At 50.1% G+C, this 26503-nt stretch overlaps 1 protein-coding gene across 1 annotated transcript in view; it reads left to right on the top strand.

Annotated features, from left to right (window-relative positions):
* MMP24 (matrix metallopeptidase 24) overlaps window positions 1–26503 on the top strand; it is a 45770-nt gene that overhangs the window by 16663 nt on the left and 2604 nt on the right. Inside the window, exons 4-10 of the mRNA XM_036825232.1 lie at window positions 3760–3908; window positions 8572–8688; window positions 10365–10669; window positions 18033–18194; window positions 20282–20496; window positions 22894–23032; window positions 24441–24707. Of these exons, the coding sequence (XP_036681127.1) occupies window positions 3760–3908; window positions 8572–8688; window positions 10365–10669; window positions 18033–18194; window positions 20282–20496; window positions 22894–23032; window positions 24441–24707 (1354 nt within the window). The remainder of the gene's footprint in view (window positions 1–3759; window positions 3909–8571; window positions 8689–10364; window positions 10670–18032; window positions 18195–20281; window positions 20497–22893; window positions 23033–24440; window positions 24708–26503) is intronic.

Genomic DNA, 26503 nt, shown 5'->3' with positions numbered 1-26503 from the left:
TACAAAGAAGGAAACTGAAGCTCAGTTTGTCCAAAGTCACACAGCTGGCAAGTGGTGAAGCCGGGATTCCATCTCAGGACTGTGTGACTCTTTCCCACTATACCGCCCTGTTTATTCAACCCAACAATTCTTCACTGAAGTTTCCGTAAAGAAAGAACGGAATGTGGCATGCTGGCTGGGAGGGGCTGAGGAATACGGTGCAGGAACTTAATGCTTTGATGACATAACTGACCTGGGAATAAAAACTGGAGCTGGATGAATGGACAGGTAACTTGTCAGTTGCCCTATCATGTCCATTTCCAGATGTTTTACTTGAGCTTTTTGGCTGATCCGAGACCACAGTCAAGTCACAAGTGATTCTCTGTAAGTTGCCCACTTTGTGAACAGATAATTAATGGCAAATCATCTCTCCCCACTCCCCTCCTTTCCAATCCTCTCCACTCATCACCACACTCCTCTCCCGCAAGTTCCAGCCATTTTAAATACCGCTCAGAATGTGCCATGCATCCCAACACCTCCAGGCAATTGCACATGCTGTATCCTTCACGACTTAGCTCCACCTGGAAGCCTCCCCTGAGTTCCCCCTTGCTCCCCATCTCCACCCCTCCATGTGGATAAGACACCCCACCTTCGTTCTCCCATGGAACCCTCTACACACCTGATTTTTAGTGCTGTATTTTCATGGTGGGTTTACTTGTTGGTCTGTGAGCTCCTTATTCATCGTTGTATCCCCAGAGCCGTGCACAGTGCCTAGCAGGTAGTCAGTACCCAGTAATGTTTGTTGAATGGAGACAATGATCAGCTACTTTGTCAGGCACTTCCTGGGCACCAGATATAGAGAGATGAGTAAAACACAGACCCTTCCCTGGAGGAACTCAGAGTCTAATACATAAAGTAATGATTAGAGCCCAATATTGTAAGAGCTATACCATCTGTAATAGGGGATTTAGGGAGCACAGAAGAGGAAGAAAATAACAGGCTGGGGAGTGAGACAAGTCTTTCAGAGGGAGTAATTTATGGACTGAACTTTAAAATAATGAAAGATTTTTGCCAAACTTAGAAATATGCCAGGCATAGGGACTTCCCTGATGGTGCAGTGGTTAAGAATCCGCCTGCCAATGCAGGGGACACGGGTTCAAGCCCTGGTCCGGGATGATCCCACATGCTGCGGAGCAACTAAGCCTGTGCGCCACAACTACTGAGCCCGTGCTCTAGAGCCTGAGAGCCACAACTACTGAGCCCACATGCCACAACTACTGAAGCCCACGTGCCTAGAGCCCATGCTCCACAAGAGAAGCCACTGCAATGAGAAGCACGTGCACTACAATGAAGAGTAGCCCCCGCTTGCCGCAACTAGAGAAAGCCTGTGTGCAGCAACGAAGACCAAACACAGCCATAAATAAATAAATAAAGCATTTCTAAAAACTAAATTAAATGGTTACAATGGTCAATTTTAGAAAAAAAAGAAATACGCCAGGCAGATGGGGGAGACATACAAAGGCATGAAAGAGATTCAAAGTTTGGGAAAGTGCAAGAAGTATTGAAATCCTGTGCCAAAATTTAGAATGAAAAACAGGTTTTGGATCTCAAACATGAAAGAGGTAAGGTTGTCACTCTGTTGTGGATGTTTGAAGACTTTATTATTCTGACTATTTTGTTTTTGGGGTTTTTAAAAATATTTACTTATTTATGTATTTGGTTGGTTGAGTCTTAGTTGTGGCAGGCAGGCTCCTTAGTTGCGGCTCATGGGCTCCTTAGCTGCAGCAGGCAGACTCCTTAGTTGTGGCACGCAAACTCTTAGTTGTGGCATGCATGTGGGATCTATTTCCCAGACCAGGGATTGAACCCGGGCCCCCTGCATTGGGAGCACGGAGCCTTAACCACTGTGCCACCAGGGAAGTCCCATGACTCTTTTGTTTTTACTCAGTCAGATGGATTTCATCACAAGGCAGTAAAGATGTGATAGCCACCTGGGATGAAATAAATAATAACTTATTTATAGTTTCTGGTCTGCCTCCTTCCCAAAATGGTTTGATTTGACTTGTAACAGATGCATCCACAATAAGACTGTTCATATAGAAACAAGAAACAAAACTATAGATGGGAAGGACATAATACAGCTTCCTAAGATCTTTTTGCTTCATTAGCTTACTTGGTGTTCAAGATAATCCTCTGAGGATGAGCAGCAGGTCCTGTGTGGCTTAGAGACCAGCGTGTAGGTGTGCTCCTTACAGGACATGCTTGCGGATTCCATAGATATGTGGATATTTTCCCCACTTTCCAATCGGTGCCACAGATATTTCCTGGTGCTGTGATTTCTTCTGATTTCTTGTTTCCATCCCTCGTGCTTGTTGGTGGAAATAATCATCTTTACTTTGCTGTCCTTCAGATTCATTGTTTGTTTGAGCTTCTTCATCCAAGCTACTTTCAGACTCTCTTGCCCTTTTAAAGTTTTTCTCCTTCTTTAAAAAAAGACTCCATGCATAAGACTTAGAAAAACACAGAAAAAAGTCCCCCAAGGGGCTTCCCTGGTGGCGCAGTGGTTGAGAATCTGCCTGCCAATGCAGGGGACATGGGTTTGAGCCCTGGTCTGGGAAGATCCCACATGCCGCGGAGCAACTAGGGCCGTGAGCCACAACTACTGAGCCTGCGCGTCTGGAGCCTGTGCTCCGCAACAAGAGAGCCCGCGATAGTGAGAGGCCCGCGCACCGCGATGAAGAGTGGCCCCCACTTGCCGCAACTAGAGAAAGCCCTCGCACAGAAACGAAGACCCACCCAACACAGCCATAAATAAATAAATAAATACTTAAAAAAAAAAAAAAAAGTCCCCCAAGATACTATAACAAAGGATATTCAAATTAATTCTTTTTTCACCAAAAACAATTTTGACATTATTTTAGACTTCCAGAAAAGTTTTCAAGAATAGGACAAAGAATTCCTGAATACGTTTCACCCACATTCCCCAACTCTTAACATTTTACTACATTTGTTTTTTTTTCTCCCTCTCTCTCCTCTCCCTCTCTTTCTCTCTATTTTTTCCCTGATTCTGTTGAAGAAAAAGTTGCAGACATTGTGCACCGTTATGTAAGCTGAAATACTTCAGCATGTATTCCCTAAAAACAAAGAATTCTCTTACATAACCATAATATTATTATGTTATGTGCGCCCTTCTAGGCTTTTTTCTATGCATATATTTGTGTACTCATATTTAAATTAAATAATACATTGTTTTGCTTATTTTGTTTATATTTATTTATAATGGCTTGCTCTTTTGGAGGGATTAGCAATAAAGACCGCAGATAATCTCATGCCTATTAATATTCTACAACATGATTCTTCAGCAGACTCTGCCTTTGGACACAATGGGTTTCTGGGTGGCATAGCGTTTTATCAGGCCAGTCTGCTTCCGAGAACAAACTGTTCTGGTGCTCTTGCATGTCTAGTCATATGTCAGTGGAAACCATGACAGGGTAGAGAGGCAGGGTACTAGAGAGCCTGGAATGCAATTTAATCTTTGTTCTGCAGCCAGTAGAGATCCAGTGAAAGTTTTATAGCAGAAGAGTCAGCCAACAAGAGCTGGGCTTTCTGGAGGTTAATTTGACAGTGTCTGCAGGAGGGAATGAAGGAGGCAGGAATCAGAGGCTGAGTCCATAAGTCCCTCGGGTAAAACGATCCCTGGTTTTAAGGGCAAATCTCTACCCAGGTAGAACAGAGCCTTCTCTCGCGTAATGCACCCTTTTCTTTTCACATGTCTTTCAGAACTGGTTAAAGTCATACGGCTATCTGCTGCCCTATGACTCACGGGCATCTGCGTTGCACTCAGGGAAGGCCTTACAGTCAGCAGTCGCCACTATGCAGCAGTTTTACGGGATCCCAGTCACCGGTGTGTTGGATCAGACAACAATCGAGTAAGATTTGCATAGGACATTGTGCCTTTGAACTTTCCAGACTTACATTTGGGTTCACATTTGTCATGGTCTCGTCTGTATACCATGCCCATCCTACCTTCCTATCTTTTACCCCTGCAGTGTCATCCTGGGAGGGAGTACCCCAAGGTGCCCTTTCCTATGTGAGCTGGGGATGTGCTCTGCCGTAAACTTGCTGTGTGACCTTGGACAAGACTCTTAACCCTTCTGGGCCTCAGTTTCCTTATCAGCACAATAAGGGGTTTGGTTATAGATGGTCTTAAATCTCCTCTGACACTAATAACTTGTGGGTCTGTGAGTCACCCCTCTGGCATTCCTGAGATGTACACATCTCACTTGATACAGAGAACTCTAGAATAATAATGAGTTGGCAAGTCTTATTCCACTATTCCCATTTATCACGTATTTGCTGAATGCCTGCGTGTGCCAGGCACTGGGCTTGGTCCTTTGATCCCTGCCCTCCAGAGGCTCCCCATTTAGTGAAAGACACCATCATCTAGCTACACTGGTCTAGAACTCAGAAGGAAACACTGAGGTTCAGGGAGATACTTAGGAGGTAATGACAGGTAAGCCAAGCTACAGGGATGGTTTTATACTCAGGGAGAGGATAAAGAGGAGGGAGAGAAGAGTGCTGGGGATGGAACTCACAAAACAAGCCTAGAAGAAGCAGCCTGAGAGGTGAAGGAAGCCCAGGGCGGGGATGCCATGGCCGTGAAGGGGGATGGTCAGCAGGGTCGGCTGCCATGGTGGTCAAACAGGAGACTGAAAGGCGTCTGCTGAGTTTAGTAACAAAGAGGCTGGCCGTTGAAACCTCCGTGGAGTGGTGGCAGGAAAGTCAGATTGCGGTGGGGAGAAGGGGAGGTGAGGAGTGGAGATGACAAAGGTAGGGACAACTTTCAAGAAGCTGATCAGTGGGAGTTTCCTGGTGGCCTAATGGTTAGGATTCTGGGGAACCACTGCCGTGGCCGGGGTTCAATCCCTGGTTGGAGCTAGAGAGGGATGAATTTTTGTTTGTTTAAGATGGGAGAGAGTTGAGTATGTTATATATATTTTTAAGGAATAGCCATGAAAGTTATTAAAGCTGTTTAAGAAAAGCCGTAGCTGCTACGAAGGCACGACCAAGAGCTGGAGTGAGTTTCCCAAGCAGTGGGGGAGGGGCAGGAGCCCGAGCTCAGGTGGAAAGAAGGAGCGGGGCTGGGGGAGGATGCGGGGAAGTCAGTGGGTGGAGAACAGGAAATCTAGCTAATTGTGGATCCAGGATCAATCCACCCCTTGGGTGAGTCACTCCTTGAGATAAGCATCTCTCTGGGCCTCATCTTGTTCATTTACAGGGGGGTGGGTGGGGGAAGTGTTGGATTTTTGACTCTTAAATTCTAGATTCCATTATTCTAAGCTTTTAAAGTTTAGTGAGTCTGGGGTTGTTTTGTTTTGTTTTGTTTTGTTTTTTGGCTGTGTCAGGTCTTAGTTGCGGCATGTGGGATTTTTCGTTGTGGTGCGTGGGCTCAGTAGTTGCGGTGCGTGGGCTTAGTTGCCCCGCGACATGTGGGGTCTTAGCTCCCCGACCAGGGATCGAACCCGCGTCCCCTGCATTGGAAGGCAGATTCTATTTTTTTTTTTAATTAATTAATTTATTTTTTGGCTGCATTGGGTCTTCGTTGTTGCTGTGCGCGGGCTTTCTCTAGTTGTGGCGAGCGGGGGCTACTCTTCGTTGCGGTGTGTGGGCTTCTCATTGTGGTGGCTTCTCTTGTTGTGGAGCACGGGGTCTAGGCACGCAGGCTTCGGTAGTTGTGGCACACAGGCTCAGTAGCTGTGGCTTGCAGGCTCTAGAGCGCAGGCTCAGTAGTTGTGGCTCACAGGCTTAGTTGCTCCGCAGCATGTGGGATCTCCCCGGACCAGGGCTCGAATCCGTGTCCCTTGCATTGGCAGGCAGATTCTTAACCACTGTGCCACCAGGGAAGTCCGAGTCTGGGGTTTTATGATACTAAAATTCTGTATGAACATTTTCTATTCCTCAGATTCTCTGATTGTGAGATTGTGAAATTCTGAGATAATACATTTGACCGCTCCTATGATGCTGTGAGTACAGTGGACTCCTTGGCCCCGTGGCCTCACGAGCCAGCTGGTCAAAAAGAGCCTGACCGCCTTTCAAAGCGGAGGTTATTTTGAGGGCTTTGTGCAGGCCTCATGGCAGCGCATCCCGGGGCAGGAGCACTGGTGTGTCTGCTGAGGCACCACCTGGCCTTGGGTTTCGCTCTGTTCCAGAAGCCGCAGGCCTGTTGGACAGGCTTCAGAGAGTGGCAGGTGGCAGCAAGAGAAGGAGGCAGAGGGAAAGATCTGAGGGAGGAAGATGGCATTCCCCACTGGCCGCTCTGCCCCCAGCTCTTTGTAGGAAGGCGGGGGAACGCTGTTTTGGAGGCTTGGGAAGGAGGAAGGTGCTCGCACTTAATCCCAGACCCTATGCGGAGGGTGATTGCGGGTAGAACTTGGAGACCTTAGTTTGGGCTCCAGCTCTGTGACCTTGGGCAATCGCTGCCTCTCTCTGGGCCTGTTTCCTCCCTGGGGGCCCTTCCAGGTCTAGTTCAGCCTCCTGGAGGTGCCTCCTGGGTCTCTTCCCAGGGACTGTCAGTGAAAGGAAGCTAGATTAGCACTTTAAAGTATTATTTTTGAGAGCCTACCTTGGGAAATGTCACACATTATTCACTCCTTCATTCATTCAACAAACATTACCCAAACTTCCTCTAACCCAAACTTGTGCTAAGCACAGAAAAGAAAAGCCCCAGATTTTGTTTCTCAAATTGCATTAATTAACGAAGTCCCAGTCCTGCCTCACAGTTTGCTATAGTTTGCAAGTTACTCGATTTATCTCTGTACATTTTCCCTCGTCTGTAAAATTGGGATCAATCATTTCTGATTACCTCACAGAGTTGTTTTGAGAATCAAATTTATTTTTTTAAAAAAAGAAAATGAACACTGTGAAAATTATAAACGTTTATACCAATGCATGTTATTGTTATTATTTTGTCTTTTGTTATTGATTTCCGAGTGTGGACATTCTAGGTGATGTAAAGCATACAAAATGAGTAAGACCTGGTTAAGTCCCTCAAGGGGCTTTTAATATTTGGTTAAAATAGTCTCTGTCTCCTTTTCTCTCTATTGCCAAAGGCAACTGCTTTCAACACCTGCAAATGAGGCCAGACTGTTTTTCCCCCAGCATCTCAATCTACAGTTCAGTGAGCTGGTCATTAGGGCAGCACAGAGACATGAAATGCAAGGATGGCCCTTCCAATCAGCCATGATCTTTTAAATCTCCTATCCTGGCCCCTATTTTATATCCCCAATGAAGTCCCAGGCTCACTGTTCCCTAATGCAACTTAACCTGACAACAAACAGTTATCAGGATTTACTTAGTTCCAAGCACAGGGCTAGCTTCTAAGGACATGATGATGAATACAAAACAGTTCCTGTCCTCAAAGAATTTACTATTTACTAGAGACAACAGACTAATAGATTTCAAATCACAATACAGTGTAGTTAAGTGCTGCAGATAATTACACTCCAAGTCCTACAGTTGTTCAGCCACTTTTTGAACACCTGTAGTGAAAGAGAATTTACTGTCTTCCAAGCTATGCCTTTCTACCATGGGATAGTTCTCATTCATTCATTCAACAAATCATTCTTGAACACCTTCTGAGTCAGGCACTGTGCTGGCACTGGGGATACAGGCAAGGTTCCTGTCCTTATGGAGTTAGAATCTGGTAAGAGAGACAAAGAATAAACAAAAAGCTACTATATGATGTCATTTCAGGCAATGATAAAGGATATAAAGAAAAATTAAGCAGGATAAACAGACAGAGGTGGGATGGGGAGGGGGAGATTATTTTAGAGAGGGTGGCAGGGAAGTCCTCTTGGAAAGGGTGACATTTGAGCAGAGACCTTCATGAAGTAAGGGAACAAACCGTGTGAAGAAGAAGGGCATGGCAAGCAGAGGACACAGCAAATGCAAAACCCTGAAGTTGAATGATTTTAGCATGTTCAAGGCACAGCAGGGAGGCCACTGGAGCTGGAGCAGAGTGCCTGTGGGGAAGCAGGGGGTGCCGGTGTCGTCACACGTAGGTGGGGGCTAGATCGCGGATCACGCAGGGGCTGTGGGCCAAGGTGAGGAGTTTGGGTTTTATTCTAGGTGATTGGGGAAATCATTGGAAGGTTTTAAAGCAGGGAGTGATGTGATCTAATTTCATTTACAGAGCATTTCCGCACGCATTCCCTCCTTGGAGGCTCCCCACAAGCTAAGACCAGCGAGAACTAGAATTCTCACGTTGCTGATGAGGAAACTGAGATTCACATTGACTCAGTCGCTTGCCCGGGCTCCTATGATTAGTGATGAAGCTGGAACTAGCAAGCCCGTGTCTTCTGACTCCCAGTCTCTTATGCAGCAGCGCTTCTTCATATTCAGTTAGGAGTGAATGAAGTGATGAATCGAGCAGTCGATCATGTTCCTTTTGGGGACCCCATCAGAGCCAGGGGCCCAGAGTCTAGGTTGAGCCTGCACGTTGCCATTCAGCCTGGGACCAGGGAGCTGCAGTGCCTTCCTAGAGTGTCCAGGGACCACAGTGTTGGTGTGTTTGTGTGTCCTCTCTCTGCCCAGGTGGATGAAGAAACCCCGATGTGGTGTCCCTGATCACCCGCACTTGAGCCGAAGGCGGAGAAACAAGCGCTATGCCCTGACGGGACAGAAGTGGCGGCAGAAGCATATCACCTACAGGTGCCTCAACTCCCTCTCCTCCTCCTTGGCTTTGGCTCCACCCTCACTCTGATTTTTCCTGGCCTGAGTTTCTGAGGCTCACACTGTAGGTGGGTCTGTGATCAGGGCCAGGCTCTGAGACCCCATGACTTTGTTCTCCTTGTAGCATCCAGAGGATGCTATGTCTCCAGCTTCAGGTTTATTTGGTCCTTTAGGGGCTCATGAGTTATGCTCTGTTCAGATTCCTAGAGTTTTTCGTTACGGAAAGTGGGGTATGTTCGGTAACTTTCACCTGGGATAAAGAACCATGGCTGAACTCATCCTCCCTACCACTGCTTGCCAAACCCCACTCCCTCTGATCTGAATCCCTTCCCCACTTAGCCTGATTGATGGACTTCAGCCGAGATTCCCAGCACAGAGTTCCAGTTGTTTCTTAAGGAGCATAAAAAGCTGGGAACTGAATTGCAACAGTTGTCATCCCTTGACTGTCTGGGCAAAGCAGGATCAAGCTCCAAGTCAGCCCAGTGACCAAGGGCAGGGATGATGGAACCCATTGCAGCAGATGCAGACATCAGGATTCAGATGGGGTGGGGTCAGAGCCAGGCATAGGGCAGGCTCAGCTGGGCCCTGTTTGGCACCTCTCATGTCTCTGATTCCATCTCAGGTGGATCCCTGGGTTCAGGAGTAGGATCTGAGACAGAGATCCTTTGGGTTGAGCTAAGGACTCTCCTGCTCACAAGCTGTAGAGACCAGAACAGGATTTTTTCAGAAATCTGACAAGAGGAGGAAACTTAAGAAGAATCTGGGTTAGTAACTGGATAGACTTAGAGTCTCCTGAAGAGTAGAGTTAGAAGTGGCTTCTAACCCAATTCTAACCTTAACTTCTATCACGCAACCTCTCTGGGCTTCAGTTTCCTTACCTGTAGAACGGGTGAATAGTCTTTGCCCCAGGTGTTCATGGGGCAGAGCAGCCAGAAGTGGTGATGCTCCATCGTGGAGAACCATGCAGTATGGATACAGTAACCTTACATAGTCAAACCTATAACTGATTCAATCACATGCCACCCTATACCAGCTTCTATGTAGACAAACAGTAGTAGTTGGTGCCAAAGATTTTTTTACAGGATATTTCACTTAAACTCTCCACTGTTTTAAGTGGTTTTTTTAAAAAATATTTATTTATTTAATTTATTTATTTGGTTGTGCTGGGTCTTAGCTGTGGCTTGTGGGCTCCTTAGTTGCGGCAGGCAGACTCCTTAGTTGTGGCATGTGAACTCTTAGTTGTGACATGTGGGATCTAGTTCCCTGACCAGGGATCAAACCCGGGCACCCTGCATTGGAAGCATCGAGTCTTAACCGCTGCACCACCAGGGAAGTCCCTGTTTAAGTGTTTTTATAAATTTTATAAATGTACCTTTTTATGTATTGGGAGAAAAACTTAAAATTTAGGAAATGCCATGCACAACTTAATTTTTTTTCTACAAATTCAACACAAACTTTTTCAGAGATCAAATATAAAAACACTAAGTAAAAGGCAGGGGTGGGGACCCAGAGCCCTGCCCACCCAACCTCTTCATCAAACCCTGAGGTTCCTCAGCAGAATTCTAGGCCCACGTGGCCTCTGGTGTTCCTTTTAGCTCTGCTGGTCTCTGATTCTTGGTCTGTTCCTCCCTATCAATCCTCCCCTCTCTCACCAGCATTCACAACTACACCCCAAAGGTGGGTGAGTTAGACACGCGGAAAGCTATTCGCCAGGCTTTCGATGTGTGGCAGAAGGTGACCCCGCTGACCTTTGAAGAGGTGCCCTACCATGAAATCAAAAGTGACCGGAAGGAGGCCGACATCATGATCTTCTTTGCTTCTGGCTTCCATGGCGACAGCTCCCCGTTTGATGGCGAAGGGGGATTCCTGGCTCACGCCTACTTCCCTGGCCCAGGGATTGGTGGAGACACTCACTTTGATTCAGACGAGCCATGGACATTAGGAAATGCCAACCACGATGGTAAGGTCATGAGGGGACAGGGGGTTACTTGGCTGTCAGGGAAAGAAGCCCTGAGGAAGAGCTTGGAGGATACCACAGTTGAGTTTCCTGGTTTCTAGAGCTTCTTGTCCAAGAACTAAGGCCCTAAGAGGGTGGGAACTGCGGTCTCTGATAATATTCAACAGTTGATCCATCAGGGCCAGGGCCAGGGAGATGGGTCAGATCACTTAGTAAATGGTCTAATTGGATTGAGTTAGGAGGAAAGTTTAGGCCATGAATAAGACGATAAAGTAATGGATCAGAGGCTGGAGGAAACGGTTAAAAGGCTTAAAGCTGAAAGTGGTAGGCTCTGGCCTGACTGATGAGGGCTTCAAAGGCCATGCTGTGGGAAAACATGACAGACTTTCTCCCTTATGTCAACCTCACAAGTGAATAATAGGCCCCGTAATTACTCTAGCATCCTCTCTGCAGTAATCGTAACAATACTCCTCAGGTTGCAAGAGTTCCTCATCAGTACTTACTTGCAAGGCAACTGCTTAGTAAGTAGGCAACTGTACATCATTATGCCCTCTTTTAAGATGAAGAGTTTGAGGCTCAGATGGCATAGCTGGTAGGCAGCAGTGCCAGGGCTCAAACTATAGTTCAACCACTGGCCATGTGACGAGGGGCGCATCATTCACCCTCAGTCTCCTCATCTGTCAGATGAGGGGCTGGATTAGGTGACTTCTGAAGTCCCTTCCGACTCTAATGGAACATGATGCACGTGTTTGAACATTTAAAAAAGACACAGTCTCTGCCCTTTGGAAGTCCAGAGTCGCGTCAGGGAGACAGACGTATACATAAGTCACACTGTTGCAAGGCAGACTGTACTGAAGGACGCAGCAGAAGTACCAAGAAAATGCAGTAGGACTCTGGAGGAAAGAGGGACAGAGGATTCAATTCAATTCTATTTTAGATTATAATAGATTAGAATTAGTATGTTAATATTCTAAGGCCCATGTCAAGTGTTTTCCACATACTGTATAATATGTATATGTTATTATCATCCCCATTTTACAGATAGGTAAACTGAGGTGTAGAGAAACAGTAAGTAACCTACTAAGGTCCCACAGTTGGTGAATGGGGAAATACGTTTTCGAACCCGGGCATGACGATTCCAGAGCCCATACTCTTTGCTACCATGCTGTTTCCATGGCTCTCCAACTGCAGGGCACACCAGAATCACCTAGAAACCTTTTTTAAGAATTCAGATTCCAGGCTCCAGGCCCCTAACCTCTTGCTATTCTGATTCTCTGGTTCTGGGTTCAGGCCTGGGAATCTGCACATGGTCTCATAAATTCCCCAAGTGCTTCTGAGGCAGGTATCCATTACCTTGAGAAACACTGTCTTAATCCCCAGAGTTTCCCTAACTTGCCTGATCATAAGAATCAACCAGGTTCTTTTTATAAACATGGATTCCCAGGCCCTTCCCCTGGAAATTCCAATTCTTAAGCTTAGGCAAGTTGGGGAAACACTAGGCTTTCTTTTTCCTTGGTGATGCTTCAGGCTGAGAGCAGACTTTAAAGGCCCATTTCCTCAGAGGCTGTGTCTGCTGTCTGTAGGTGGGGACTGCCTCCTTGAAAGCATTTCATATCATTGCATGGATCTGGGATCACGACTCTTGGCCTGTCTGTCAAAGGGTGGTTCAGGAGGTGATGTGGCCAAGGCTCAGCCTAGGCAAAGTTATGAAACTGCTACATTTCTCTTTGTCCCCCACCCTCTTCTTTGGTCCTCTTTCCTATCCAGCTCCATTTCCTCAGCCCAGGAGTCCTTTCCCTTATGTCTTGGATGTGTTTCCTGGCTTTCTGAACACCTATTCTTTATCTTGTTCTTATTCTTGGATCAGTGTCAACCAATGGTGGTCTGTGCTAACTGATAAAGTGTGACGAGAGGAGAACTAACATTTTTGAGCCACTGTTATGTGCCAGGCGCTGTTAGCTGATCACAGTCATAGCCCTGATAGAGATACATGAATTATTAAGGACATTCCTCCTCTACCCTGCCCTTCCCCGCTCTGGGTGTGCACTTCCCACACCTGCTCCTTGCTGGTGGAGACCTTGGACCAGTCTCAAAATCCTGAGAACTTCTGGTGGTGTGTGTGGGAAGGAGCTGGGACCTGTGGATGGGCACCATCTGTCCCACCCCATCCTGACGAATGACCAAGAATTCGGATAGAAATTCCAAGATAGCTAATGTCTTCTTTGGACGAGAGTCAGGACTTTGCTCTGGAAAACCAAGCATGAACTATCCAGATGCAGCTCATAACCCCAGCAATAGACTGCTAGGAACCGGAAGGCAGCCATTGCCGTAGGACGGCCTTTGGAAGGAGAGGAAAGGAACCAAGATTGATTGCGCACCTATATGTTATCTCGTTTAATTTCCACATAAACTCAGCGAGGGCGTGAGCGCAGCCTCCCGGGAATTTTTGTTTATTAGCTTTCTTCTCTATTCTAAATTTCCATTACGGAAAATTTTAAACTTACCAAGTAGGGAGAATGATAATGTGAACCCCTCCAGGCACCCATCACCCTGCTTCAGCAGTTATCAACATTACGTCAGTGCTGTTTCATCTACCCTCCCCGACCCCCTGTATTTTTTGGTGATGTATTTTAAGGAAAATCTCAGGTCTCACCTCTAAATACTCTAGTACATACCTCTAACAGATTATCTTTAACACAACCACAAAATCATGACCAACCCGACAAAATTAACAATAATTTCTTAAAATCCAATACCCAGTTTGTGTTCATTTTCCCAAATTACCTCAAAAATGTCTTTAACGGTTGTTTGCTTGTATCAGGATCCAAAGGGCATCCACACATCATTCGTCTCTTAAGTCCCTTTTCATTTACAGCAGTCACCTTGCTTCTCTTTTCTCCCTGCATTTGTTGAAGAAATTACTTATCTATTTTATAGATAGCAGTGTGTATATGTCGATCCCAATCTTCCAATTTATCCCTCGCCCCTCCTTACCCCATGGTAACCGTAAATTTATTTTCTACATCTATAACTATGTCTGTTTTGCAGATAAGTTCATTTGTACCCTTTTTTTTAGATTCCACATATAAGCAATATCATATGATATTTGTCTTTCTCTGTCTGACTTAGGTTCACTTTTACCATGTCTCTCTTCCCCATATAGCCTGAATAGATCTACAGGCCTGACTGGATTGACTTTTATGGAGACAATGCTTCCCAGTTGGTGCTGGTCCCCCCTGTTGCATCACGTTAGGAAGCACGTGTGACACAGGCCGTCCCACTCTTAGTGACGTGAAGGTTGAGCGGTTGCTTCAGGTGTGTCAGCCTGACCCAACCACTATAAGATTCCCACGGGGGACTTTATTTTTAAAAGGTTGCCTGAGCCCTAACCGCAAACTCCTGAATCAGAATCCCCTCCACCTGTGTGTTGAAAAGGCTCTCCTGGAGAACCACTAGAATGTAAAGGGGATTCTGATTCTCCACCACTTTGGAGTCTGCGTGAAGGGCGATCTGGCCCACCACACCTTTAAGCTGATTTCGGGGAGTCTCCCAGGCACCCTGTGTCCTCATCCCTTTCCAATGGGTCAAGCAGTGAAGTCAGCAGAATTCACTAAGCTCTGCTGGGGAGGGAGCCCAGCCCTGGGGAAGGTGACAAGACGGGAAGAGTCATGGGGACCAGCCCTTCACAGGGGACGGTCCTTCTGCAGTTACTACAGTGATTCCTCCCCACCCTGGGAGCTAGACTGGGCAGGGTGGTGAGGAAAGGACAGTTCTGAGTGGTTAAGACGTTCACACAGTAAGCGGCAGAAGAATAGAGAAGAAAGCCAACAAACAAAAATTCCCAGGAGGCCACATCACGCCCTCGCTGGGTTTATGTGGAAATTAAACGAGATAATATATAGGTGCTCAATCAATCTCGGTTCCTTTGCTGTCCTTCCAAAAACCATCCTAGGGCAATGGCTGCGTTCCGGGTCCTAGCGGTCTATTGCTGGGGTTATGAACTGCGTCTGGATAGTTCATGCTTGGTTTTCCAGAGCAAAGTCCTGACTCTCATCCAAAGAAGACATTAGCTGTCTCAAACCCAGGACTCTGAATTTTTAACAACCACCCCAGTTGGTTCTGCTGCAGATGGTCCAAAGACAACACCTGGAAAAATACTGAACATTTGGCACTGTTCCATCCTGGCCTGTCCAGCACAGAGCTTTCCCTCAAGGAGCTCATAGTCCTGGGGCAGAAGAGAGTGTGTGCTCCTGGCTATGATGTAGGGTGGAAAGTTGTCAGGGCCATAAAGATGGTACAGATACACTGCTGGGAGAGTGTATAGGAGGAAGCAGTCATTGCTGGTTAGGGAAATGAAGGAAGGCTCCCTGGAGGATGTGGCATTCAGCTGAACTTTGAAGGAGTAAGGTTATTCCAGGTAGAGGGGACAGCATTGGCAAAAGAATAGAGGCAAAAGGAAATGTAACCTTTGGGAGGGTTTCAGGAGTCAATGAGATGGGACTCACCAAAGATGGAGGTCCCAAGAGAAGGAAATGAAGCCGAGACAAGATACACTGGAGTAGCCAAGTAGACTGTTGGGTGCTTGCTAGGAAGCCCAAGGACTTGAGCTCCCAGCTCAAGGGAACTCTCCCTGTTGAGGATGCTGGTCCTTCATACATAGCTTAACGTGACCTTGCTAATTAGCCGTGATAGTTCTGTGCCTGGAGGTGGTGTGAGTGCTTTCTGTACCTTGCCTCATTAATCTTCACCCCATTCTTATGATGAAGGTACCATTAATCCTTTGTTTTACAGAGGAAGAGATTTAAAATGTCACACTGCTAGGACATGGCAGAGTCGGGAGTCACGGCAGTCAGACCCCCAGGGACTGCACTTCTGACCACTCTGCTTCTCTGCCTTTCACCCTGTTGGGTGGTGAAGCCCTTACCAGCCTCCTGCCCATTAAGCATGTGGGTCTTCTCCATCCTTCTGCTTTTTCTGGCGTTCTCCTGCCCCTCCCCACTCTCCTTCCATCTCCCCAGAGCAGCCCCCACTTAACAGGTCTCTCGGGATTCTGTGCAGTAGGATGCCAGCTCCCCAGCTCTCCTCTGCCTTTTGGTACCTGGAACAAACCCACAGACCCCTTTCCTTCAAGGGCTTACTCCTGTTCTCTGCAGAGACCCAGCACAGAGGCTAACAGAGTAATAGACACAGGCTGAGGACAAAGGTTTAGAGTCTAGCCAGGTGCCCAGAGCCCTGCTCCCTGGTTCTCAGCTGAAATCCCTGTGGATGCTCCCTGAGGAAGAGCCTAGTCAGGAGACAGAGGCCCAAACAGCTTGTCCCGGGTCACAGAACGGGCCAGGAGCAGAGCCAGGACTGGACCCCAGGAAGCAGGGCTGCCTTCCATTGGCGCTAGCAGCCACCTTTGTTTGGGATGGAGCTCAGAGATGAGCTCACCCTTCCCTGCTGCCAGAGGGGCCAGGACCTGAGGAAGGAACTGGGGGCAGCCTGGCCTCCTCATGCCAGCTTGCCCTGCCCCAGCAGAAGGCCAGCCCCAGGCTCTTGGCCAAACTTTCCCTGATCTTGCCCATCCACCCTTTGCTGAAGGTACTGGTGGTGTCCGCAGAGCGGCAGGCATGCATGCGTGTGACTGAGTCCGCCCCATTGGGCTCTTCTCTCTTCCCGAGACCTTAGCCAGGAAGGCCAGACACAATCCCCAGCCTCATCTGACCCTCGTGGGGCCCTCAGCCGGGCTGGGGTAGGGCAGCTTGGCCAGTGCCACTGGGGCCAGAGTGAGCACTAGGGCTCCTGACCACCTCCTGGGCTCTTGGCAGCCTCCCCTGCACTTCAACGTGGCAGGACTGGACTGTGACATGCCTTAGGGCTGGGCAACAGAGGCAGGGCTCAAGGGACATTCAAATGCCAGAGGTCGAGGCAAGCAGGAGTCTATAACTGGACATAATATGAGTCAGGACTGTTGATTCGACGGCCTGCTCAACTCCCTGCCCCTTGCATTTCTTTCCCAAAGCCAGGGCTGCTTAATCCCCCCCAAAGTCAGGCCTTGCAGTCCCAGGCCTGACCCAGAAGTTCAAGGGAGTTGGCTTTAAGAGGATCTGGTTGCTGGGACCCCAAGGGCCTTGTGCTTCCTTTCTGGTCAATGGGCTTGTTCCAGGGACCAAGCTGCTGTCTTATGCATGGTGACAGCAGCTGCCATGCAGCCTCATGCCCTCTACACATCTTATCCTATCCAGTCCTCACACAACCCTCTGAAGTAGGTATGACCTCCGCGGTGTACAAATAAGGAAATTGGGGCTCAGGGGGTAGACCTTCTGACCGAATTCACAAAGCTCACTGGGGTAGAGCTGGAAATGAACGAGACCTGTCCCATTCAGGGGCCCAGGCTCACGACCACTCTGCCGTGTTGCTGCCTCAGCTTCACCCTCGGGATCCCGTATCCCAGTTTCAGTACCTGGACCTTTCGTTTTCACTCGCATTCGAATCCCTGCGTTGATCTTGGCCATAGTTCAGTCCTTTCAGGACTGAGAGCTGCTGCACGACCAAGGCTCCGCCTGCCCCTGGGTCTCTGAAGATGACCGCCAGCCTGCCGCCCCCAGGACTCCCCTCTGCCCGTCGCACCCCCTCTGCCTTGGCTCAGGCTCTTTTCATCTCTCACCGGGACCCTCATACTGGCTTCCAGACCGACCCCACTGATCCCCCTGCCTCTGGTCTCATCACCCTCTAATCCTTCCTCCAACTGCAGCCAGAGTGATTTCATCATGTCACCACCACCCCCCCCCCCCCGACACCAACCTGCTTAAACCCCCCACTGGCCAAGAAGCCAATCCAAATTCCTTTGCATGGCATCACGAGCCCTGCTTGCCAGCCTGGCTGACCTCATCTCCCTCCGGCCCTCCCCTCCTGCTTTGCTCCGGAGCCAAGTGGAATGAAACTGCTTGTCCCTGGACGTTGTTCATAGCATTCTCTCAGCCAGAAATGCCACCCCCGCCCCTCTTCCTCTCCTTCCCACTGAATCCATTCTGCTGACTAACTTCTTATCTTCCTAGACTCACCTTAAGCTTCACCTTCATGACGCTTTCCCTGAACATCTTCCTTCAAGCGTAAATGACTCCTTCCTCCTCGGAATCCTCACTCGACCCTTATAGACAGCTGTAGAAGCACCTGGAACACTAATTTCACTTATTTTATTTCTCTGTCCCTATCCACCACTATATGGAGAGTTCTGGAAGGCAGGGGTGTGTATGTCCCAGTGTCCGGGACAGGGCCTGGCACAAAGCTTATGCTAGGCGTTTGCTGAAGTCATGGATTGACTGACTGACTGACTGACAGCTGAGTGGGCGCCCTGGGCACCTCCCCATCTCCCCCTCCACAGGGAATGACCTCTTCCTGGTGGCTGTGCATGAGCTGGGCCACGCGCTGGGACTGGAGCACTCCAACGACCCCAGCGCCATCATGGCGCCCTTCTACCAGTACATGGAAACACACAACTTCAAGCTGCCTCAGGATGATCTCCAGGGCATCCAGAAGATCTACGGTGTGTGGCAGGGGAGCAGGGCCACCATTCCTTCCTTGGGCTGGGCCATGACTGCCTGCCTGTCGGGGCGGGGGGTTGGGGGGAGGCCGGGGACCTGGGTCTCTGACTGCTGTCCGCAAGGCTCCTCCCCCACCCCCCTCCTTCCCTGCACACTTGGGAAACCTAGGGGAGGGTCTGAGCTGCAACTGGGAGGGACAAAAGTGAACAGAGAGCCTCCCACTCCCCCTACTCTACCCGCCTCCCCCCCTCCACACACCTCCCTCTCACCTCCTGTGGTTCCCTCTCAAGGGGTCCCACCTCTAGCCAAGAGACTCACCCATCTGCCCAAGTAACGGTGATACAAGAGGATAAGTATTATTACCAGAGCTTTTTTCTTAAACAAGAAAAAAAGACAAACTAGGCTGATATCTTGCTAAGATATGAGGGGCCTGCTACCAGGCCACCCCATTCTCTGTTCACACCGGTGTGGGAAGTTCTTGTTCTTGTCAAGTCGGTTGAGACGGGAAGACCAGTTTATTACGGCAAACGCATGTCCACATGGCACGGCCCCTACAGCCCCCAGGCTGTGGAGTACGGGAGGAGGGCTCCCTCTGGAGGCTCTGAGGACCTCACAGAGGAGGTCGCCCCACCCAAAGCCTGGAGGATGGGCAGGATCTCCACAGGTGAGGCAGCAGAGGACTGGATAGGTGGTGGGGACTAGGAGGTATTTTGAAAATAAAATGGACCCTATTTGCTGATAGATTAGACACAGGGGTGAGGTTTCTGGCTTTTGTAATTGTGGAGCAATAGATTGACCTCTGTAGCTCAGAGATCTGGGCTGGAATATTGATCTGGGATCTTTGGTGTTCAATACGGTAGCCACTAGCCACATGTGGCTATTTAAATTTATATTAATTAGAATTAAATAAAATTAAAATTTCAGTTCTTCTGCCGCACTAATAACTAGTCGCTCATTTCAAGTGCTCGATAGCCACACATGGCTAGAGGCTTCTGTATTGGACAGTGCAGATATATAGAACATTTATGTAATCACAGAACGTTCTATGGGATGGCTTGAACAGAGGTCTTTAAAGCCATGAACCTGGAAGAGATCACTTCGGGTAGTGATTCTCAACTTGGCAGTCCATTGGAATCACCTTGGGATTTCAATTTAAAAAAATACTGATACCCAGCCTTCACCCCCAGAAATTTGGCTTTAATTGGTCTGGGGTGACTTCTGAACATCAGGGGTTTTAAAAGTTCCCCAGGTGATCCTAATATGCAGCCCAAGTTGAGAAGCACTGACCTAGGGACCAAAATAGAGAGAGAGAGACAGACAGACAGAAAGAGAGAGAGAGAGAGAGAGAGAGAAGGGGAGGGGAGGGGAGAGGAGAGGACCCAGGGGCATGCCGACCTTTAGAGCCAGGTGGATGAGGAAAGGCTGCCAGCAAAGCAGGCTGAGAAGGAACAGTACACGAGGTAGGAGGAAAACCAAGAGAGTGCAGGTTCTGGAAAAGAGACAAGAGTGTTTTAAGGAAAGTGTGTGTATGATCTTGCTACTCAAAGTGTGGGCCTCAGACCAGTAACTTTGGCATCACCTGAGAGCCTGAAGAAACACAGAATCTAAGGCCCCACCCCAGACCCTCTGAGTCACAATCTGCATTTTATCAAGATCCCTGAATGATTCATATGGACATCAAAGTTTGGGTCAAGTCATGTTGGATTTGGCAACAGGGAGGTCACTGGTGATCTTGACAGCAGTTTCATTGGGTGACGAGGCAGAGGCCATACTGGAGCAGGATAAAGAATGGGGGTAGCAGACAGAGAGGGTAGGGGACACTGAGCCTAAGAAGGGACATGTCCTCTCTTGTAACAGGAGAGAAGAAAGAGAAGATACCAGATTTGGGGGTGGAAAGATGGGAGTTCCCATCTAATGGCTCTTTTCATGGATTTTCTCAAAGACTGGGGGAGTAAACAATGGGAGAGGGGGGGACAGGAGGCTGGAGTGTGACAGGCTTGTCTCAGAGTTGCCCAGGTGATGATGAGGCAATGGCAGCGGGGGGCAGGGCATGCCTGGCCCTTCTCTAAGATGCAGCCCCTCTCTCCAGGACCCCCCGCGGAGCCCCTGGAGCCCACAAGGCCCCTCCCCACACTCCCCGTCCGCAGGATCCACTCACCGTCTGAGAGGAAGCATGAGCGCCAGCCCAGGCCCCCTCGGCCGCCCCTGGGGGACCGGCCAGCCACACCGGGCGCCAAACCCAACATCTGTGACGGCAACTTCAACACGGTGGCCCTCTTCCGGGGCGAGATGTTTGTGTTTAAGGTAGGACCTAGGTGCTGCCCTCCCACTCCTTCCCCCACCACGGGGCGGGAGAGAGCTGCTGCTCTGGGATTAGGCCTGCTGTGGGGCCTGGAGGGGAGCTAGCCCAGCGGCCAGGCCATGGGGTCTCTTCCTGGTGCTGCTGGGTGAATGGACTTGTTTCCAAGAGGGAGAGGGGAAGTGGTGACCCTGCCCCTTCCCAAGGGTTAACGCTGGGGGAAAAGTGCTGGAGACCGGCCTCTGGTCTGTGACTCTGAGCAAGTCACCTCCCTTGTCTGGACCTCAGTTTCTCCATCTGAGAGCTGGGAGAGTCATTTCTCTAACGAAGGGTGTGTGCAGATCAAAGGAGTCATGGCTGTGAAGATGTTGGCTTGGAGTAGGGGCTGGCACAGCAGTGGCTGCATCTGTCTCCGGATCCTGCCAGGGCTGGTTCAGAGGAGCGCCTGACAGGAAGCTGGCCAGGCTCCGTCTTGTCCCCTTGCCTGTTCCTGTCCCTTTAGCCATGGGCTGCAGGGTGGCAGCCTGCTCAGCGTGTTGCAGTTGGGTTCTCAGGGAAGCAGGCTCTGGGACAGTGTTTGGGATGCAGGATTTTGACTATGGAGCACCTTTGGGATCCACATCTGTGGGAAGGAGGGGAGGGAAGCACAATGGGGCAGGAGAAGATAAGCAGCAACTAGACCCACTGCAGACCCGGCCGCGCCCACAGCGAGTTCTGGAGCTAGAATGGCCCGTCAGAGTTGTCCCGTGTTGGGCCCCAAATGGCTGGAACTTTATTCAGTCAATGGATGAGGAGGGGCATGACCTTGGGGGAGCTCTCTGGAGCTAGGCCATCCCCAGAGAGGTTGACAGTTGAAAACTGCCTGCTCACCACACTGCCTCCTGGCCACCAGCACAAGAGGCCCTCTGCTGACAGCGTGTCTCTGTCACACTGGCTGGTTGCGGAGAGCTGCCCCACTCACCTTGTGGAATTCTCCCCAGCAAGCTTTGAGCTCTGACCAAGAATCAGGCGACAGGGGTCAGCCCCAGTCCTGCTCTCACTGCATGGCTCAAGGAGAGTCACTTGGCCTTCCTTAAGACTCTGTGTATCTCAGATCTACTTAAACAGGAATTGCGAAAGTCAAAGTAAGGTTTAAAAACCTGGATGTGAAAGTACTTCGTAAAACACCTTAAAAAAAAAAAAACTTCTAGCTTTTGTACCTTTTTTTTTTTTTTTTTTTGGCTGCGTTGGGTCTTCGTTGCTGCGCACGGGCTTTCTCTAGTTGCGGCAAGCAGGGGCTACTCTTTGTTGTGGTGCATGGGCTTCTCATTGTGGTGGCTTCTCTTGTTGCAGAGCACGGGCTCTAGGCGCACGGGCTTCACTAGTCGTGGCATGCGGGCTCAGTAGTTGTGGCTCGTGGGCTCTAGAGCGTAGCCTCAGTAGTTGTGGCGCACAGGCTTAGTTGCTCCGCATCGTGTGGAATCTTCCCGGACCAGGGCTTGAACCCGTGTTCCCTGCATTGGCAGGTGGATTCTTAACCACTGCGCCACCAGGGAAGCCCCTGTACCATTTTTATGTATCATGTTCATTCTTCTGCATCCTTGGATCCTCCAACTGAACGGTTCCTAAGCAAGTCTAGGTTTTATCATTCCCATTCACACATAAGAAAACCGAGGTCCTAGGAGGTTACAGGCCTCACCCAGACTGCCTACCAACCAGGGCTGCAGTGGGACCAGGCACCAATCTGAGGAGAAGGGCTTTTTTCACATTCTTGGCCTATTGAGCTGCCATTTACTTAACGTTGACTATGTGTCCTGTACTGTTCTAGGCACTTCACCTATAATCTCTCATCTGACCCCCCACTATTACCCCCTTTGCAGGTGAGGCTCTTTAAGTACTGAACCCCAGGTCATGCAACTGTAAGAGGAGGAAACTGAATTCACACCCGGGGCTTGGGGGAATTTCCACGGCTTGCTTCCCACAGACCTTACCCTGCTGGCTGGAGCCAGCCGTGAGGAGGGCACTCTGCCCAGATTCAGTGACCAACCCCTGCTTCCCACCAGCCTGCGGAGGGGCCCGCTGACGTCGGTGACTCTCCGCTGCCCTCATGTGGTCATCCCAGGCCTTGCATCATCCCTTCCAGCTACCCTACGCCTCCTCTGCCCACCAGGCCTGTCTGCTGGCTCTGTCTCATGGCCCCTTGGGCAGCAAGAGCCATCAGGAGCCTTAAGTGAAGAGAGTTGATGGGCATTTTATCTTCCTCATTGGGCTTTGAAAGATAGAAGCAGTAAATGGACAGACTTCAGGGAGGGTTGCAAGGCTGGGCCCAGGGGAACGTGTTGGGTTGTTGGGGCCTGAGCCCCAGGGTTGAGATCACTGGGTTCAAAGGCTATGCCTCTTTCTTTCCTTGCCTTAACCCCCAGGATCGCTGGTTCTGGCGCCTGCGCAATAACCGGGTACAGGAGGGCTACCCCATGCAGATCGAGCAGTTCTGGAAAGGCCTGCCCGCCCGCATAGACGCAGCCTATGAAAGGGCTGATGGAAGATTTGTCTTCTTCAAAGGTAACGTGGCCTGTGCAGAAGGACCTGGCACGCTTTCCTGCCCTTCTCGGGACCCCCTTTTTCCACCTGTAAACTGGAAGAGGCAGGGTGGGAGGCAGATGAGCTGCAAGGGTCCTTCTGGCCCTAACAGAAACACTGCCATCTGACAGGACGATCCCTGCAGGCAGGGAAATTAAGTCAAGGAGTGATTGTTGAGGGTCTGTATGTGCCAAAGTTGGTGGGGTGACAAGCCTCACCCCCACAAAGTAGAGGGTGGTGCAGACAACTGAAGACCATCCAGTGCTCCATGGAAAGCCACCCTGTGAGTTCTGTAAGAGCCTGGAGGGGGGAGGTCACGCATGCTGGAGAGGCCAGGGGAGGAGGGGGAACCAGGTGTATGGCAGGCCCTCCCTGTGCTAGGTTGTTTCACTTCGATTATCTTGACTTGGGCCAGGCCTCAGAAGAGTAAGATTCAGATAGTGAGGAGCGAGAAAAGCATTCCAAGGGGAAGGAACAGCATGGGCAAAGGAGTAGTTCAGAGGGCTTTAGAAGACCCACCAGACAGCCATGGAGCCCCCCAGAGAGGTGTGAGAAGTGGCCTGGAAAGGTAGTTTAGGGGAGAGTCCTGAGGAGCCCTGGCTGCCCAGCCAGACTGTGGTCTTAATCCATTAGGGCAATGCTGGAAGTTCACTGTTTGTCTCTGAGCAGCAGAGAGCCAGAGGGCAGGCGGCAATCCAGGCAGAGGCAGGAGGCCGTTTCTTAGACGGCTGCTGGAGTTGAGGAGAGCGATGTCTGTAAGGCCTGTACCAGGGAGGAACAGTGAGGCTAGGCGGTTGACAAGGCCTTGTGAGAGGCTAAGTGCTGAGAGGAGAAGGAAAGAGAGGGTGATGCCACCTTCTTGGGGACCCTGGGAGGCAGACAGGTGGTGAAGGAGGGAGCCCCTGGGGTGGAGAGGAGGAACTCCGGAAGCCGACCTAGAAATGCCCAGAGGACGGTGGGCAATCAGGGTCCTGGGCCTGGTGCCCAGGTTCACTGGGAGAGTGGCAGCCTCAGAGTTGGGTGTCACTGGTAGAAGGTGGGGGGAGTACTAGTGTGTGTGTGAAGCCATGAGAGGCTGAGGTCACCCGGAAAGGAAAAAGGAGCAAGTCACATGAAAGGAAAAGAGGGTGGGGCACGGAGCCTGGGCAGCGTGGGGCGAGTTGCCCAGGATCTGAGACTGGATTCTGGCTTCTTGCCCCCTAAGCTCTGCCTGGGCCAAGGGGCCTCAGCCTCCTCCGCCACAGGGATCAAGCAGGACCAGGGCTGTCTCCCCCTGACACTGGCTCCATGACTGACTTCGGTCCCAGTGGATGATGGGCAAGTGGCTCTATCCACAACCTCCAGCACGAATGACCGGGGAAGGCTAATCCTGGGTTCCTCTTGGCCACAGGTGACAAGTACTGGGTGTTTAAGGAGGTGACGGTGGAGCCTGGGTACCCCCACAGCCTGGGGGAGCTGGGCAGCTGTCTGCCCCGAGAAGGCATTGACACAGCTCTGCGCTGGGAACCTGTGGGCAAGACCTACTTTTTCAAAGGCGAGCGGTACTGGCGCTACAGCGAGGAGCGGCGGGCCACGGACCCTGGCTATCCCAAGCCCATCACCGTGTGGAAGGGCATCCCCCAGGCCCCCCAAGGGGCCTTCATCAGCAAGGAAGGATGTACGTAAGAACCCGGCCGGGTTTTGTGAGGGGGGGTCTGATTTCACGTGGGTCTCACCGGGGCCCACGGGCATACTCTCAGGGTATCCAGGTTTGAGAAACACCGCCTGGTGGCAAAGACAACTGCCTCATATCGACCCATGTTCACCCAGTAAATTAATCCTCTCTTACCAGCGGCCAAGTCACAATTTCTCATCTGTAGGGATCATTCGCAACTGAGAGATGTTTTCATAGACTGACTTCATTCCCTCAGATAGCACTTCTCAAACAGTGGTCCTCAGGTGTACTCTAGGAGTCCCTCAAGTTATCAGATCTGAAATGATGGATGTGGTGGTTCAAAGGTGCTTTTTCACAGGGCTTAAAGAGAGCAGCATTTTCTAATTATGAGACATTTCCTAAGCTCCTCCTGGAGGCCAGGCTGACTCACAGCCTCTCCCCCCTCCGGACTAGAAGCTTCTCAAGAAGAGGGGCTGGGACTTGCCAGGTGCAGAGGGGCTATCCATGGATATTTGTTCCATCTCCGCTCATCTGGTCAAAAGCACAGACCCTGGAGCCAGCCTGGCTGATTTCATATCCCACCTCCACTACTTACTAGGAGTTTGTGCAAATCACTTAAGTTTCCTCAGTTTCTTCATCTATAAAATGGGGATAATAATGGTACCTACCTCATAGGGCTTTGTGAGGATTAAGTAAGATAAATTATGTAGAGCACTTGGCCCATGCCATGTAAGTTTTAGCTGTTATCATCATTATTATCTTGTTGGGGTGTTTTAGTTTTTATGGAATGACAGGTGTCATTCATTCACTCCACAATAATTGCTGAGAGCCAGGTTGTGTGGGAGGGCTGGGGATGGAGCTTGGAACAAGACTTGCCTTGCATCCCTGGCTCCCAGTCTAGAGGCAAAAAACAAACAAAGTGGCAACAAATGCAATAAGGGAAAGCATTTGTGAGAGAGCATCTAGGCAGAGGGCCATGTGAGAGAGGGTCGTCAGGAAGAGCTCTCCAAGGAGACATCACCGGTAAGAAAGCCAGCAGCCACAGGGGCAGAGCTGCTATTTGGTGGCTCTCCTGTGTACCTGATGCTTTACACACATGGTCTCACTTTCTGGGGAGCCTCAGAGGCAGGTGACATCAAGAACTTTAGCCAATGAAAATCCCAGCCAAGGTGGGGAGCCGGCCAATAGGAGAGCGTGAGTTGCTCTGTGTCTGTGGACTGGCGGGGCGATAAGGCTGCTGCAGGGAGCCTAGTGGTGGTTGCCAAGCCCTGCTGCCTCTTTTCCTTCCAGCCCCTCCCCCAGCAGGGTCCCAGCGACCCTGCAATCTGTGTTGCACAGTCACGTGTGCCAAGCCAAAAAAAGTCCATGATAACTGCGAAGAGGTGGTGCCCTCCGTCAACAGGAGAAATCTTGCTCCCTGCCTCCCTTGGCTCAGGCAGGAGCTGGCTCAGCCCTAGAGCTATGGAGACAGTGCCGTCCAAGCCTTACGTTGGGGGCTTGATCTGACTCACACGGGGGAGGGGGGAGGCTATGGGCACACTATAGCAGAGCTGAGACCCAGGGCTGAGAAGAGTCCTGTCTGGGAAGCACAAAATGAGTTTACCAATGCTACTTCCAGCCCCTCATTGGCTTCCCAGCACCTTTGAGATGTCAGGGTGGGCTGCTCCAGGTCCCAGGTGCCTCTCTGCAGCTGGGCGGGTCATCCTCGACCAGCCACACCACTTGTAGGGTGTGCGCCGCAGGCCTACCTCCAAGAGTTCCAACACGCCCCCACCACGTCATGTGCCCACCTGCCTTTC

Source organism: Balaenoptera musculus, chromosome 15 (assembly GCF_009873245.2).
Source record: "Balaenoptera musculus isolate JJ_BM4_2016_0621 chromosome 15, mBalMus1.pri.v3, whole genome shotgun sequence".
NCBI lineage: Eukaryota > Metazoa > Chordata > Mammalia > Artiodactyla > Balaenopteridae > Balaenoptera > Balaenoptera musculus.
Note: the sequence above shows the minus strand (reverse complement) of the source record. Positions and strands in the feature narration are given on the sequence as shown.